We start from the raw sequence: 17,521 nt of genomic DNA on the forward strand, positions 1-17,521 counted from the left end.
GAAGAAGAAGGCCAAGGCGCCAAGGAAGCCGTGGTCGGAGTGCACGCCGGAGGAGATCGCCAAGTTGGACGCGGAATCAGCGAAGAGGAACCGGAGGGCGGTCGTCAAGGACAACGCCGCCACGGCCAAGTTCGTCGCCGAGCACGATGCGATGGAGGCCGCGCAGCGCAAGGCCGAGGTCGAGGAGAAGGAGGCCATCGTCAACAAAGCGCACACCTTCCTCATGCTTGGCATTTGTCGTCCGGCCGGTTTCTCTACAGCGGCCGTCGGCCCGGCAAGCACAGACTCGTCGGTCGCTCGGCCTCTGCACTGCCAGTCGCTGACGTCACGGACCACGCCTATGTCGCCCGGCTCCCCCCCCCCCAAAGGCACGACGGCCAGACCCATTTCTCAGGGTCGCCGGACATGAGCGTGATCGCACCGTCCACCCCGCACCCCTCGGCCGTCATCGTCCTCAACGTCACACCTGGGTCCAGCAGCGGCGGTCGGCCGTCCATCGAGATGCAAAGAAAGCAAGCACGGCCGTCGTTTACGGGCACCATGCCGTCCCCCCGCGTCTTGTTCGACGAAATGCCAACACCAACGTCACTGGTCGACGACCCCTACTACAACCAGTTCATGGAGGATGTGATCTACGACGGTGGGCATGTCCCTGCCTATGATCCCGAGGAGACCCAAAGTCAGGATGGCTGCGCCTAGTTCGTTGCCGATGAAGAGGCCGACGACCGTGCTGACTACGACCATGGTGACTCGTGGCATGAAGACGATGACATCTATGTCGAAGGTGATGGTGATGAAGAAGAAGGCAATGACATTGATATTAGTGGCGAGCCATTGTTCATCGACGAGCTCACCCGAAGAGCGGAAGCACAAAAGAGGAGGAAGAGCATTCGCACGGGTTCATATACACAAGAGGAGGACAAGTTGATTTGCCAATGTTGGATGGAGATTAGCCAAGATCCGAGGACGGGCGCGCGACAAAAGGGCCTAGTTTTTTGGACGAGAGTCCACAAAACTTTCCATGGAAGGAAGATGTTTGAGCCCTACCAAATTACAAGCAACCGTGGCATCACCTCGATTCAAAAGAGGTGGTTGTTCATCCAACAAGAGTGCAACAAGTATTGCGCCGCATTTGAGAGCGTTGAAGCACGACCCGTGAGTGGTCTTGGCGTTGGGGACATGGTATGCTCTCCTCATCCTAGTCCTTTCCTTGCTACGGCCATGAGACTTCGGCCTTGTATATGTTTGCATGTCCAATTCTTGTTTTTTTTTGACTTGGATGTCCAATTCTTGTTGATCATGTGGTGTAGGCATTTCAATCTTTGGAAGCATTCAAGGCCCGGCACAATGACAAGCCATTCACTCTTACGCATTGTTGGACGATCATCAAGAATTGCCCTAAGTTCAAGGATCAATACCGTGAACTTCAAAGGAAGAGAGGCAAGAAGATGGCCAAGTTCGCTGGAGGTGGAGATGGCAAGGCGTTGAAGAGGCCGAGGGGCAAGACCAGCTCCAAGGTGGACGACATACGTGATGCCTCATCCATGGCCTTGCATGGGACGTTGCATGGCATGATGTCTCAAAAGGATGTGAGGGACGAGAAGAAGCGGCAAAGCAAGGACAAGCAAATGAAGCAATACCTAGAGCTTCAAAGGAAGAAGCTTGAGATGGAGGAGGCGGCCAAGAGACGGAAGATCGACATGGAGGAGGCGGCCCGGCAAAGGCAGCTCGACATCGAGGCCGCCAACGTCAAGGCCAGGCAGAGGCAGCTCGACATCGAGGCCACCAATGCCGCAACCTAAGCGAAGGAGGTGGCCCTTGCGATCATGAGCGTGGACTTGACCAAGATGAGCGAGAAGACGAGGAGCTGGTTCGAGGCCAGGCAGAAGGAGATGTTCGACGCCGACGGCCTGAACTAGGTCGTCCGATCGGACGTGGTTTTTCATTTTGGAGGCTGGCATGGGTGTCGCCCGCTGGGCTGCTGGCTGTGTTTCCGGCCGCTGGCTGTGTTGCCGGCGAACAAAACTATTCACTTTGGAGGCCGGCTGTGTTGCTGGCCGCTGGCTGTGTTGCCGGCGAGGATGTGTAGGCCGCTGACTTTGTTGCCGGCGTGAACTAGGGCCGCTGGCGTGAACTAGGCTGCTGGTATTTGAAACGTTGTTCTCTTTGGAGGCGGACAAGATGGGGCCAAAGGATGCGGCCGCGTGCTGGGCGCACGGCCACCGCATCCCAGGACAGCCCCGGACACGACCCCATCTCCCTACCCAAAGGGACAGAATCCGGGCAAAACGGACGTCCGTTTGGGGTCGCGTGGTGGAGTTGGCCTTAAGCATCCTCCCCGATGCCGCCTTGACGGCGGCGCCAACTCCAACGCCGACCCCAACGCCGCCGCCAAGCCCGAACGACACCTTCACGACGCCCGGCACAAAAGCCGCGCCGATGCCGACCAGCCCGCGCACGCCGACTCCCGCTAGTCCGCCGCCGGAGGACGGCGCCGCCGTTTGATGCATTGCCTACGCGTCCTTCCTTTTGAACTCCGAACTTTCAAGTTATTGATCGCCGAACTGTGGCATGGTGATTGCCGGACTTGTGGCGCTGATCGCCTGACTTGTGGCGTTTTTTTGGGTAGCGGGAAATGTCAGGTTTGAATTTAAACGTCTTGGGGCCGGTGGCTGCCCCCGGGCCTAAAAAGCGCCGGGTGAAGGTCCAAAATAGCGCCGGCCGCTGCGCATGGGGGCCGAACGAGTGGAGATGCTCTAATGCCCTCCTCTCGTTTGGAGTTGCTAATCATCATCATCATCATCATTAGTTAAGTTTGGAACAAAATTGGATCAATATAATTCATAGCGATCAGTTACATTTACACTGTAGCTAGTTTGAGGATCTTTGGGATCACAAGAATAGCGCAAAAAAATCGAGAGGCTTTGCATAGATCAGTAATAATAGCCTAGAATTTTTTTCTTCGAGAAAACGCAAATGGCCTTTGCGTTTCATTGCATTGGAAAGATAGGGAATTTACATCCTCCTAGGAGGGTGTAAATCATTGCATTGGAAAGATAGGGAATTTACATCCTCCTAGGAGGCAGGTTTACACCGTTGTCAGCTGATCAGTGGACATCCCATGATGATGACAAAACGACCCTGAGCCCTTGATCCTGTCAACAAGCTCATTGAGCGATGGGCTCACATGGTCAAAAACGCACGCGTTCCTATGTTTCCAGATCATCCACGGCACCAAAAGCGCCATGGATTTGAGCGCCTTCCGGAGCGCTGGCGGCGTGAATTCCTTCGCGCGCAGCCACCAGTCCATGAGCGAGTCGTCGTGCTCGGGCGTCGGCGCTGGTAAGCGCAGCCAAGATAGGATCTCATGCCATGTATGCCTGGTGAAGGGGCACGCGAGCATCAAGTGTCTGATCGTATCCGGCTCTTGGTCGCAAAGAAGGCATCGCGGGTGGTGCTGCAGGCCACGGCGTGCAAGCTGCTCCGCGGTCCAACAGCGATCTTGGCATATGCCAGCCAATGGAAAAATTTCACTCTAGGCGGTGCCCAGCTTCTCCAAATGAGCTTCCAGGAGTGGCAGCCCGTCGCAGAAAAACTGTCCACTTCAAATTGAACTCCGTACTTCGCTGTATACTCAGACAGACATTTAAAATATTTGCATAGATTTCGTTATAAAACTATCCATATGTAGCATAGCATCACATGGGGAAAATTCTACAGGATAGATACATTCATAGGGTCTACGCAAAGCTTGTATCCACTATCAAAGATCTAATGTGACAAAACTTCATGATAAGTTCTGTATAGGCCCCCTAAAGTTTGCATTGTAGCACTTGTCACCCTCTCACTTCACATTTTCTGGAATTTGATTCTGTACCGGTACTGTACTAGTAGGCACACATTGTACTATACGAAGTACAGTCAGACCTGTGTTTTGATCCCTGCCCACAAGGGCACCAGCAGTGTGGCTGCCCCCTACTAGTATTAGTCTATAAATCGACTATGGTAACTGTTGGGGAACGTAGCAGAAATTCAAAATTTTCCTACGCGTCACCAAGATCTATCTATGGAGAAACCAGCTATGAGGGGAAGGAGAGTGCATCTACATACCCTTGTAGATCGCTAAGCGGAAGCGTTCAAGTGAACGGGGTTGATGGAGTCGTACTCGTCGTGATTCAGATCACCGATGATCAAGTGCCGAACGCACGGCACCTCCGCGTTCAACACACGTACAGCCCGGTGACGTCTCCCACGCCTTGCTCCAGCAAGGAGAGAGGGAGAGGTTGAGGAAGACTCCATCCAACAGCAGCACAACGGCGTGGTGGTGGTGGAGGAGCGTGGCAATCCAGCAGGGCTTCGCCAAGCACCATGGGAGAGGAGGAGGAGGGAGAGGGGCAGGGCTGCACCAACGAGAGATCAAATCGCGTGTTATGGGCAGCCCTATGCCTCACTATTTATAGGGGGAGAGGGGGCTGCGCCCCCCTCTAGGGTTTCCCACCCCCAAGGGGTGCGGCCAGCCCTAGATGGCAAAGGGGGCGGCGGCCAGGAGGGGGAGAGAGGGGAGGCGCCCACTAGGTGGGCCTTAAGGCCCATCTGGACTAGGGTTTGCCCCCTCCCACTCTCCCTTGCGCCTTGGCCCCTTGTGGGGGGCGCACCAGCCCACCTAGGGGCTGGTCACCTCCCACACATGGCCCACGCAGCCTTCTGGGGCAGGTGGCCCCACTTGGTGGACCCCCGGGACCCTCCCGGTGGTCCCGGTACAATACCGATATCGCCCGAAACTTTTTCGGTGACCAAAACAGGACTTCCCATATATAAATCTTTACCTCCGGACCATTCCGGAACTCCTCGTGACGTCCGGGATCTCATCCGGAACTCCGAACAACATTCGGTAACCACATACAAGCTTCCTTTATAACCCTAGCGTCATCGAACCTTAAGTGTGTAGACCCTACGGGTTCGGGAGACATGCAGACATGACCGAGACGTTCTTCGGTCAATAACCAACAGCGGGATCTGGATACCCATGTTGGCTCCCACATGTTTCACGATGATCTCATCGGATGAACCACGATGTCAAGGACTCAATCGATCCCGTATACAATTCCCTTTGTCTAGCGGTATTTTACTTGCCCGAGATTCGATCGTCGGTATACCGATACCTTGTTCAATCTCGTTACCGGCAAGTCTCTTTACTCGTTCCGTAACACATCATCCCGTGATCAACCCCTTGGTCACATTGTGCACATTATGATGATGTCCTACCGAGTGGGCCCAGAGATACCTCTCCGTTTACACGGAGTGACAAATCCCAGTCTCGATCCGCATAAAACAATAGATACTTTCGGAGATACCTGTAGTGCACCTTTATAGTCACCCAGTTACGTTGTGACGTTTGATACACCCAAAGCACTCCTACGGTATCCAGGAGTTACATGCTCTCATGGTCAAAGGAAGAGATACTTGACATTGGCAAAGCTCTAGCAAACGAATTACACGATCTTTGTGCTATGCTTAGGATTGGGTCTTGTCCATCACATCATTCTCCTAATGATGTGATCCCGTTATCAACGACATCCAATGTCCATAGCCAGGAAACCATGACTATCTGTTGATCACAACGAGCTAGTCAACTAGAGGCTCACTAGGGACATATTGTGGTCTATGTATTCACACGTGTATTACGATTTCCGGATAATACAGTTATAGCATGAATAAAAGACAATTATCATGAACAAGGAAATATAATAATAATACTTTTATTATTGCCTCTAGGGCATATTTCCAACAGTCTCCCACTTGCACTAGAGTCAATAATCTAGTTCACATCACCATGTGATTAACACTGACAGGTCACATCACCATGTGACCAACATCCAAAAAGTTTACTAGTGTCACTAAACTAGTTCACATCATCATATGATCAAGACTCAATGAGATCTGGGGTTTGGTCATGTTCTGCTTGTGAGAGAGGTTTTAGTCAACGGGTCTGAACCTTTCAGATCCGTGTGTGCTTTACAAATCTCTATGTCATCTCCTAGATGTAGCTCCCACGTTCTATTTGGAGCTATTTCAAATAACTGTTCTACTTGGAGCTATTCTAAATTATTGCTCCATTATATGTATCCGGTCTCTCTATTCAGAGCTATCCGGATAGGTGTCAAGCTTGCATCGACATAACCCTTTACGACGAACTCTTTTACCACCTCCATAATCGAGAAAATTCCTTAGTCCACTAGTTACTAAGGATAACTTTGACCGCTGTCCTGTGAGCCATTCTTGGATCACTCTTGTACCCCTTGACTGTCTCATGGCAAGGCACACTTCAGGTGCGGTACACAGCATAGCATACTGAAGATCCTACGTCTTAAGCATAGGGGACGACCTTCGTCCTTTCTCTCTATTCTGCCGTGGTCGAGCTTTAAGTCTTAACTTCGTACCTTACAACTCAGGCAAGAACTCCTTCTTTGACTGGTCCATCTTGAACACCTTCAAGATCATGTCAAGATATGTGCTCATTTGAAAGTATTATTAAGCATTTTGATCTATCCTTGTAGATCTTGATGCTCAATGTTCAAGTAGCTTAATCCAGGCTTTCCATTGAAAAACACTTTCAAAATAACCCTATATGCTTTCCAGAAATTCTACGTCATTTCTGATCAACAATATGTCAACAACATATATTCATCAGAAATTCTATAGTGCTCCCACTCACTTCTTTGGAAATACAGGTTTCTCATAAACTTTGTACAAACCCAAAATCTTTGATCATCATCAAAGCATACATTCCAACTCTGAGATGCTCACTCCAGTCCTTAGAAGGATCGCTGGAGTTAGCATACCTTTTAGCATCCTTAGGATCGACAAAACTTTTCTGATTGTATTGCATACAACCTTTCCTTACGAAAACTAGTAAGGAAACTTGTCTTGACATCCATCTGCCAGATTTCATAAATGCAGCTAATGCTAACATGATTCCGACGGACTTTAAGCATCGCTACGAGTGAGAAAATCTCATCGTAGTCAACTCCTTGAACTTGTCGGAAAACACTTCGCCACAAGTCGAGCTTCATAGATGGTGACATTACCATCCACGTCCGTCTTCTTCTTAAAAGATCCATTTATCTCAATGGATTGCCGATCATCGGGCAAGTCCATCAAAGTCCATGCTTTGTTCTGATATATGGATACTATCTCGGATTTCATGGCTTCTAACCATTTGTCGGAATTCGGGCCCACCATCGCTTCTCCATAGCTCGTAGGTTCATTGTTGTCCAGCAACATGACTTCCAAGACAGGATCACCTTACCACTCCGAAGTAGTACGTGTCCTTGTCGTCCTACGAGGTTTGGTAGTGACTTGATCCGAAGTTTCATGATCAATATCATAAGCTTCCACTTCAATTGGTGTAGGTGCCACAGGAACAACTTCCTGTGCCCTGCCACACACTAGTTGAAGAGACAGTTCAATAACCTCATCAAGTCTCCACCATCCTCCCACTCAACTCTTTCGAGAGAAACCTTTCCTCGAGAAAGGACCCGATTCAAGAAACAATCCATATTGCTTTCGGATCTGAATTAGGAGGTATACCCAACTGTTTTGGGTGTCCTATGAAGATGCATTTTATCCGCTTTGGGTTCGAGCTTAATCCTGAAACTTTTTCACATAAGCGTCGCAGCCCCAAACCTTTAAGAAACGACAACTTAGGTTTCTCTAAACCATAATTCATACGGTGTCATCTCAACGGAATTACGTGGTGCCCTATTTAAAGTGAATGTGGTTGTCTCTAATGCCTAACCCATGAACGATAGTGGTAATTCGATAAGAGACATCATGGTATGCATCATATCCAATAGGGTGCAACTATGATGTTTGGACACACCATCATACTATGGTGTTCCAGGCGGTATTAATTGTGAAACAATTTCCACAATGTCTTAATTGTGTGCCAAAACTCGTAACTCAGATATTCATCTCTATGATCATATCATAGATATTTTTATCCTCTTATCACGACGATCTTCCAACTTCACACTGAAATTACTTGAACCTTTCAATAATTCAGACTCGTGATTCATCAAGTAAATATACTCAACATCTACTCAAATCATCTGTGAAGTAAGAACATAACGATATTCACTGCATGCCTCAGCACTCATTGGACTGCACACATCAAAATGTGTTACTTCCAATAAGTTGCTATCTTGTTCCATCTTACTGAAACCGAGGCTTTTCAGTCATCTTGCCTATGTGGTATGATTTTGCATATCTCAAGTGATTCAAAATCAAGTGAGTTCAAACGGTCCATTTGCATGGAGTTTCTTCATGCATATACACCAATAGACATGGTTCGCATGTCTCAAACTTTTCAAAACGAGTGAGTCCAAAGATCCATCAACATGGAGCTTCTTCATGCGTTTTATACCATTATGACTTACACGGCAGTGCCACAAGTAAGTGGTACTATCATTACTATCTTATATCTTTTGGCATGAAAATGTGTATCACTACGATCGAGATTCAATAAACCATTCAAGTTTAATACTAATCTTGATGGTAGAGGGAGCGTGCGATGTTAGATCACATCAAACTTGGAAACACTTCCAACACGTATCGTCAGCTCACCTTTAGCTAGTCTCCGTTTTATTCCGTAGCTTTTATTTCGAGTTACTAACACTTAGCAACCGAACCGGTATCTAATACCCTGGTGCTACTAGGAGTACTAGTAAAGTACACATTAACATAATGTATATCCAATATACTTCTATCGACCTTGCCAGCCTTCTCATCTACCAAGTATCTAGGGTAATCTTGCTCCAGTGGTTGTTCCCCTTATTACAGAAGCACTTAGTCTCGGGTTTGGGTTCAACCTCGGGTTTCTTCATTGGTGCAGCAGCTGATTTGCCGTTTCATGAAGTATCCCTTCTTGCCCTTGCCCTTCTTGAAACTAGTGGTTTTACTAACCATCAACGATTGATGCTCCCTTTTGATTTCTACTTTCGTGGAGTCAAACATCGCGAATATCTCAAGGATCATCATATATGTCCTTGATATATTATAGTTCATCACGAAGCTCTAGCAGCTTGGTGGTAATGACTTCGGAGGAACTATCACTATTTCATCTGGAAGATCAACTCCCACTTGATTCAAGTGATTGTTGCATTCAGACAATCTGAGCACAAGCTCAACAATTGAGCTTCTCTCCTTAGTTTGCAGGCTAAGAAAATCGTCGGAGGTCTTATACCTCTTGACGTGGGCACGAGCCTGAAATCCCAATTTCAGCCCTCGAAACATCTCATATGTTCCGTGACGTTTCGAAAACGTCTTTGGTGCCTCTACTTAAACCATTTAACTGAACTATCACATAGTTATCAAAACGTGTATGTTCGATGTTCGAAACATCCACAAACGATGTTTGGGGTTCAGCACACTAAGCGGTGCATTAAGGACATAAGCTTTCTACTGATCGCATAATCGCTACTGTCAACTTTCAACTATATTTTCTCTAGGAACATATCTAAACAGTGGAACTAAAGCGCGAGCTACGACATAATTTGCAAAAGGTCTTTTGACTATGTTCAGGATAATTAAGTTCATCTTATGAACTCCCACTCAGATAGACATCCCTCTGGTCATCTAAGTGATCACATGATCCGAGTCAACTAGGCCGTGTCCGATCATCACGTGAGACGGACTAGTCATCATCGGTGAACATCTTCATGTTGATCGTATCTACTATACGACTCATGCTCGACCTTTCGGTCTCCGTGTTCCGAGGCCATGTCTGCACATGCTAGGCTCGTCAAGTTAACCCTAAGTGTTTCCGCTGTGTAAAACTGTCTTACACCCGTTGTATGTGAACGTAAGAATCCATCACACCCGATCATCACGTGGTGCTTAGAAGCGACGAACTGTAGCAACGGTGCACAGTTAGGGGAGAACACTTCTTGAAATTTTGTAAGGGATCATCTTATTTACTACCGTCGTCCTAAGTAAACAAGATGCATAAACATGATAAACATCACATGCAATCAAATAGTGACATGATATGGCCAATATCATTTTGCTCCTTTTGATCTTCATCTTCGGGGCTCCATGATCATCATCGTCACCGGCACGACACCATGATCTCCATCATCATGATCTCCATCATCGTGTCTTCATGAAGTTGTCACGCCAACGACTACTTCTACTTCTATGGCTAACGCGTTTAGCAATAAAGTAAAGTAAGTTACATGGCGTTCTTCAATGACACGCAGGTCATACAAAAAATAAAGACAACTCCTATGGCTCCTGCCGGTTGTCATACTCATCGACATGCAAGTCGTGAATCCTATTACAAGAACATGATCAATCTCATACATCACATATCATTCATCACATTCTTCTTGGCCATATCACATCACATAGCATACCCTGCAAAAACAAGTTAGGCGTCCTCTAATTGTTGTTTGCATGTTTTACGTGGCTGCTATGGGTTTCTAGCAAGAACGTTTCTTACCTACGCAAAACCACAACGTGATATGCCAATTGCTATTTACCCTTCATAAGGACCCTTTTCATCGAATTCGTTCCGACTAAAGTGGGAGAGACTGGCACCCGCTAGCCACCTTATGCACCAAGTGCATGTCAATAGGTGGAACCTGTCTCACGTAAGAGTACGTGTAAGGTCTGTCCGGGCCGCTTCATCCCACAATACCGTCGAAACAAGATTGGACTAGTAACGGTAAGCATATTGAACAACATCAACGCCCACAACTACTTTGTGTTCTACTCGTGCAAAGAATCTACGCAATAGACCTAGCTCATGATGCCACTGTTGGGGAACGTAGCAGAAATTCAAAAATTTTCCTACGCGTCACCAAGATCTATCTATGGAGAAACCAGCTACGAGGGGAAGGAGAGTGCATCTACATACCCTTGTAGATCGCTAAGCGGAAGCGTTCAAGTGAACGGGGTTGATGGAGTCGTACTCGTCGTGATTCAGATCACCGATGATCAAGTGCCGAACGCACGGCACCTCCGCGTTCAACACACGTACAGCCCGGTGACGTCTCCCACGCCTTGCTCCAGCAAGGAGAGAGGGAGAGGTTGAGGAAGACTCCATCCAACAGCAGCACAACGGCGTGGTGGTGGTGGAGGAGCGTGGCAATCCAGCAGGGCTTCGCCAAGCACCATGGGAGAGGAGGAGGAGGGAGAGGGGCAGGGCTGCACCAACGAGAGATCAAATCGCGTGTTATGGGCAGCCCTATGCCTCACTATTTATAGGGGGAGAGGGGGCTGCGCCCCCCTCTAGGGTTTCCCACCCCCAAGGGGTGCGGCCAGCCCTAGATGGCAAAGGGGGCGGCGGCCAGGAGGGGGAGAGAGGGGAGGCGCCCACTAGGTGGGCCTTAAGGCCCATCTGGACTAGGGTTTGCCCCCTCCCACTCTCCCTTGCGCCTTGGCCCCTTGTGGGGGGCGCACCAGCCCACCTAGGGGCTGGTCACCTCCCACACATGGCCCACGCAGCCTTCTGGGGCAGGTGGCCCCACTTGGTGGACCCCCGGGACCCTCCCGGTGGTCCCGGTACAATACTGATATCGCCCGAAACTTTTTCGGTGACCAAAACAGGACTTCCCATATATAAATCTTTACCTCCGGACCATTCCGGAACTCCTCGTGACGTCCGGGATCTCATCCGGAACTCCGAACAACATTCGGTAACCACATACAAGCTTCCTTTATAACCCTAGCGTCATCGAACCTTAAGTGTGTAGACCCTACGGGTTCGGGAGACATGCAGACATGACCGAGACGTTCTTCGGTCAATAACCAACAGCGGGATCTGGATACCCATGTTGGCTCCCACATGTTCCACGATGATCTCATCGGATGAACCACGATGTCAAGGACTCAATCGATCCCGTATACAATTCCCTTTGTCTAGCGGTATTTTACTTGCCCGAGATTCGATCGTCGGTATACCGATACCTTGTTCAATCTCGTTACCGGCAAGTCTCTTTACTCGTTCCGTAACACATCATCCCGTGATCAACCCCTTGGTCACATTGTGCACATTATGATGATGTCCTACCGAGTGGGCCCAGAGATACCTCTCCGTTTACACGGAGTGACAAATCCCAGTCTCGATCCGCATAAAACAATAGATACTTTCGGAGATACCTGTAGTGCACCTTTATAGTCACCCAGTTACGTTGTGACGTTTGATACACCCAAAGCACTCGTACGGTATCCAGGAGTTACACGCTCTCATGGTCAAAGGAAGAGATACTTGACATTGGCAAAGCTCTAGCAAATGAACTACACGATCTTTGTGCTATGCTTAGGATTGGGTCTTGTCCATCACATCATTCTCCTAATGATGTGATCCCGTTATCAACGACATCCAATGTCCATAGCCAGGAAACCATGACTATCTGTTGATCACAACGCGCTAGTCAACTAGAGGCTCACTAGGGACATATTGTGGTCTATGTATTCACACTGTGTATTACGATTTCCGGATAATACAGTTATAGCATGAATAAAAGACAATTATCATGAACAAGGAAATATAATAATAATACTTTTATTATTGCCTCTAGGGCATATTTCCAACAGTAACCACAGAAGTTTTCTGAGGGAAGGTAACCACAAAAATTGCAATTGAATGATTATAACAGGATGCATGAGAGATTGAGAGGTGAAATTTAGCATGGATGCATACAATGTTTACATAATTGGAGCAATGTCCTCTTATCTTGCAATGAACTATCCTTTCACTCAGTCAGTTGAATCTTTTAATTGCAGGTTATACTGGCGACAAACATGGCTGAATCGTCTGTCACTATTCCAGGAGTTGCTTATGTTATTGATTCCTGTAGATCATTGCAAGTCTACTGGAATCCAGTCAGGAGAATTGACTCAGTTAAGCTTGTATGGATTTCCAAGTCCCAGGTTAATATCACAAAAATACTGATGCTATTTATATTAAACTTACTTTTGACACTCAAGTTTGATACTAGTTATAACTTTTCTAGGCTGAGCAGCGGAAAGGCAGGACAGGCCGGACCTGTGATGGTCAAATTTTTCGCTTGGTAACAGAGCCATTTTACAACACCTTTCCTGATCATGAAAGCCCTGCCATTTTAAGTTTATCCATAAGAGAGCAAGCACTCATGATATGTTGTGCAGCGTCCATAGCTATGAATGACCCCACCGGTAATTCTTTCTCTACAATTCAACTAATCATGATTGATGTTTCTGTGCTGGGATTATGACCGTAAAATATAGCGCGAAAACAAGAACAGTGAACTAAAGGAGCAATTCTAGAATTCTGTGACCTTGATGCATCCTCCTCACTTGTACTTATGGGCTTTGTGCAACTTGCTCTTAACTATGATATTTCTTTCAATGCGAATGATCTGTATCGTCTGTACTATTGTTAATGCGTTCAAATCTTTCTGCTGCACTGTAGAGTGTGACAAAGAATTAGTCCAATATCTACACAGAAGATTCTAGGAAGCTTTGGTTAGCTAAGTTCGTGGTGCATTGCTTTCATCTTCTCTTTTAAGAGAATATATGCTTCTTCTTTGCGTCTATCCAGTATCCATATTATATCAACTAGGGAATGCCAGTGACAACGAGAGATATAGAAGAGGATCAGAGCAAATTCTACTTGTAGTTAACTAAGACCAGTGTCTGAACTACCAATTCTTGATTGGATCTGGGAATTCCAGTAACTGCTAGTTTCTGCTGCACTGGAACTGCTGGTTCCCTGCTGGGATGTTGAACCAGATACAGATTAATAAAATAGTCACTCCTGTTTAGTTTATAGTTCAGAAATTGAATAATTAGGTTTCATGCGGTCCTCTTGTCTTCCTCCAGCTTTCCACGGGCTGTTCCTGTCCTCCTAGAGAAAATCATGCACCATTCTGCATGCAGTCAGCCACCATGCTTCCATGAGCAAAAATTCATTCGCGGGTGCAGCAAGAGATGAACTAATATACAAATCAGCGACAGAATTTACACAGGGAGCCAAGATGACCTTAGACCTGGTTGATTAGGTCTATGTATAATGTATTAATATTTTCAAAAGGACATCGATAAGTAGAAATCTACGATCTGAGTAGGACATGGATAATCAAGCCCGTTGCTGTCAATACAGATTTCCTTTGCCATCATTAGCCACTTTTGCTTCAAGGTTTCTAATAATTGTTATAGCGCTGTACTGAGGCAAAAACCCTTTACAGAATTATCATTATGCCCATCTTAAGACTTCAGAATCATCATTTATTTTTTTCAAATTTTCAAGATTGTCTACTTAGTCATCATTGTAGTAAGAATCCCTGTTTTGATGCTCATTAGTTGGATTGTTCGTATTTAAATATTTTATCCAGTGTTCCCAAGTGTGTATTTTTTTAACACTTTATACAGCCATTGATATATAGATGTGACTACTAAATTCTATAATAATTTGTTACATATTTTTTTGAGAAAACTCAAAGCTTGCATCTTGATGAATTGGATAGATATAAAGAGTAGTACTCCCTCTGTAAACTAATATAAGAGCATTTAGAATACTAAAATAGTGATCTAAACGCTCTTATATTAATTTACAGAGGGAGTACTATTTACAAGCCCAAGTTGGCTAAGGTTACAATTGCGTGCAAAGAAAATTAATGAAAATCTCGAGAACATGAGAGGGACGCCTTTTAAGACCTAGTGCTCCTGCCCACGCCCAGTTCACCTCGTCCTCCTTGATTTGATAGACTAAACGTAGATGGCAAGGCTGATTGCAGTTGAATGTGCAGCCGTTCCTGTGCTTCCAGATCATCCCAATAGCTGAGGAGTACATGGAAAGCTAGGGCATTTCCTTGGCGGCTTTGGAGTGGCGCTGTGTGCTGTGAACCACCGTTCAATGATTCGAAGGGGTCCTTGCCGGGTCTTGGCGGGCGTCAGGTCGATCACATCCAAGAGAGGAATTCGTTCCAGGTCCACAGCACAAAGTGGTAGTTGACTAGCAGGTGCCTCATTGTTCAGCATCTGGTCGCAGAATAAATAGGCCAGCACATGTTGCAGACTTGCAGTCCATGGCTCGCCCGCTGCTCCACCGTCCAGCATCGGTTGAGGCTAGCGAGCCAGATGAAGAACTTGACCTTATAACAATTAGTTATTAAAGTTAGAAAAACCACCAAATACTTCTTTGCACATTAGTCAGCAAGATGTTAAAAAACAGAGTACATGCATTTGAAAACAAAACATATTTGGGTATGTGGGATCATTATACACTGTGTAACTCTTCATATATATTTATATTAAGGTAATATTCTCACTCTATATCCAAAAAGGTAATATTCTCACTAACTGTCACTCTTTGTCGCCAGTCCTGCAAAAAACTCTCAATCCACCAGAGTCTGCTGTTATTAAAGATGCACTAGAGACTCTTGTTCAAATTGATGCGGTTGAGCCAGCTTTGAATGGAGGGTATCAGCCCAGTTTTTATGGCTATTTGCTCAATAGTTTGCCATTATCGTTCCATGCTTCTGTTCTTACCCTGAAATTTGGTGAGATGGGGTATCTCCATGAAGGAATCCTGATAGGCATTATGTTGGACATCCAACCACTTCCTATACTGCAGCCTTTTGGTGATCAAGCATTGGTATGTTCTAGTTACATCAATTGGCATCCTTGTATCCCCAGGTTCTATTAGTAACAATACAACATGCTTATATCCTAATTTATGTTTTACAACGCAAGAAGATTAGAGATTAGTAACAATAGGACATGCTTATATCCTAATTTATGTGTTACAGCGCAAGAAGATTAGAGACAATTACTTTGACGAGGGTACTTCTCAACAAATTGGCAAGAAGGAAGCTACACTCATCGGAAATCTCCGGGCATTTCAATTTTGGCAGTGTATGTTTAAGGTACATCTTATCTTATCTGTAACAAAATACCCTGTACATTTGTTGAGGGCCTTTTTGTTTGTTGGTTCTTTGGAAATTTGTAGTATTAACTTTCAAGTCCTTTTTACTAACAATTACAAATATAAACGCTCATTATCTTTTTATATCCTTTTCTGGTAGTACCTTTCCTAATGGATGGCTAATGCTAGGATGATATATCACGGGCCTTACGTGAAAATTATTATTGATTAACCAAAATGTACTTTTTTTTGGATTCTGTTAGCACTATTTTGTTTTCACTAAAGTTACATGTTCTATTTTTTTCAGGATAAGTTTCGTCTGGAGTACCTGATAAATATGGCCAAGATCGATGCATATGGGCCCTTGATCTTGAAAAATGAACACGACTGGTGTAGATTTCACAATCTCGTGCCGAAAGCACTCAACAACATCTCTGAAATCTGTATGTCCTTTTAACTTGTGATAAAAAGTTTGTGAAGTGGATTTTGTACTAGGAGTAGGTACTCCCAGTAGCAGTGGCGGAGACAGGCCTAGGGCAGTTGGGGCTATAACCCTAGGCCTAGTGATAATAGCCTTTGCAATTGCTTGTTAGAATATATGAAAAATCACTAAAGTACATCACTTAAGATAGCTTAGTCCTAGGTATAAAACCCTGTGCTAGCTTCGCCACTGCCCACTAGTATGTGTGTTTTTCCACTAAAAGTTTGAAAATGTACCTAAGATGGTAGAAAGGGTTGCCTACTGTAGCCTACTGTGTTATACATCAGTGTTTTCTGTTCCTTCAAAATATACATAGTTCGTGTGAGGACCTACTCCTAGAAGTGCAAGTATCAAAATGCTTTCCAAAAATACGATACATGGATATTTCTTGTTGTTAACTCTTTCTTTTAAACAGATGATGATATTATGAGCACACTGCACCGCTTTAGGCCTCATTTTCTTCGGAAAATCAGTCCTCCAAAGTACCTTCAGACCTCTGAATTCCACCATGCATGTCGTGACCCTGAATTGCCGGAGCCAGAGCATATGCCTTCATTCTCGTTGGAAGCTGATATTTCTCATTTAGATTCACAGCGGAGATGTGCTTCACACCCTTATATTTCCGCAACTGATTTTGGAGCCACTGACATTGTTAATGACCTGAAGAAGGCTATCAAAGAGGTGAGTTGTATTATATAACTTTATGCATTATGAAGTTACTAAATATTTTCTCCATGCAAACATGATGATTCTTGATTGGTTCACAGATGAAGACACAACTTGCAGACGAACAAGTTGCTGGTAATGCTCAACCAGCCCTTGGAGGTGAGAAGTGGGTGGAGGATGTTGACAACACTTTTGAGGAATACAAAGGCCCTTTTAACAATTCGGCAGATGACCCCAAACCAGCATGCAAGTTCTTCCTCACATTAAAGGTAGACTGTTGCGGTCTTTTATGCTATTTTCACCTATCCTTTCTTCCCCATGTCATTTGCAGGAAATTGTTATTTGGCTATTTTTCTCTGTGTGTTAAGCTCTGTTTTTAAGGCGTCCCGCCTTGGACGCTTAGGCGACGCTTAGGCGATAAGGCGCCCCGCCAGCGCCTTACAAATATGCCCGCCTTAGGCGCT

The 17,521-nt window shown here is 45.9% G+C and overlaps 1 protein-coding gene across 1 annotated transcript in view; it reads left to right on the top strand.

Annotated features, from left to right (window-relative positions):
• The window catches only part of LOC119324584 (zinc finger CCCH domain-containing protein 4-like), a 26,019-nt gene that overhangs the window by 6,099 nt on the left and 2,399 nt on the right, over positions 1-17,521 (top strand). The window contains exons 6-12 of the mRNA XM_037598364.1: positions 12,790-12,936; positions 13,020-13,200; positions 15,366-15,640; positions 15,795-15,911; positions 16,218-16,353; positions 16,807-17,072; positions 17,159-17,326. Coding sequence (XP_037454261.1) covers positions 12,790-12,936; positions 13,020-13,200; positions 15,366-15,640; positions 15,795-15,911; positions 16,218-16,353; positions 16,807-17,072; positions 17,159-17,326 — 1,290 coding nt within the window. The remainder of the gene's footprint in view (positions 1-12,789; positions 12,937-13,019; positions 13,201-15,365; positions 15,641-15,794; positions 15,912-16,217; positions 16,354-16,806; positions 17,073-17,158; positions 17,327-17,521) is intronic.

The sequence above is a fragment of the Triticum dicoccoides genome, chromosome 1B (assembly GCF_002162155.2).
Source record: "Triticum dicoccoides isolate Atlit2015 ecotype Zavitan chromosome 1B, WEW_v2.0, whole genome shotgun sequence".
Classification (NCBI taxonomy): Eukaryota; Viridiplantae; Streptophyta; class Magnoliopsida; order Poales; family Poaceae; genus Triticum; species Triticum dicoccoides.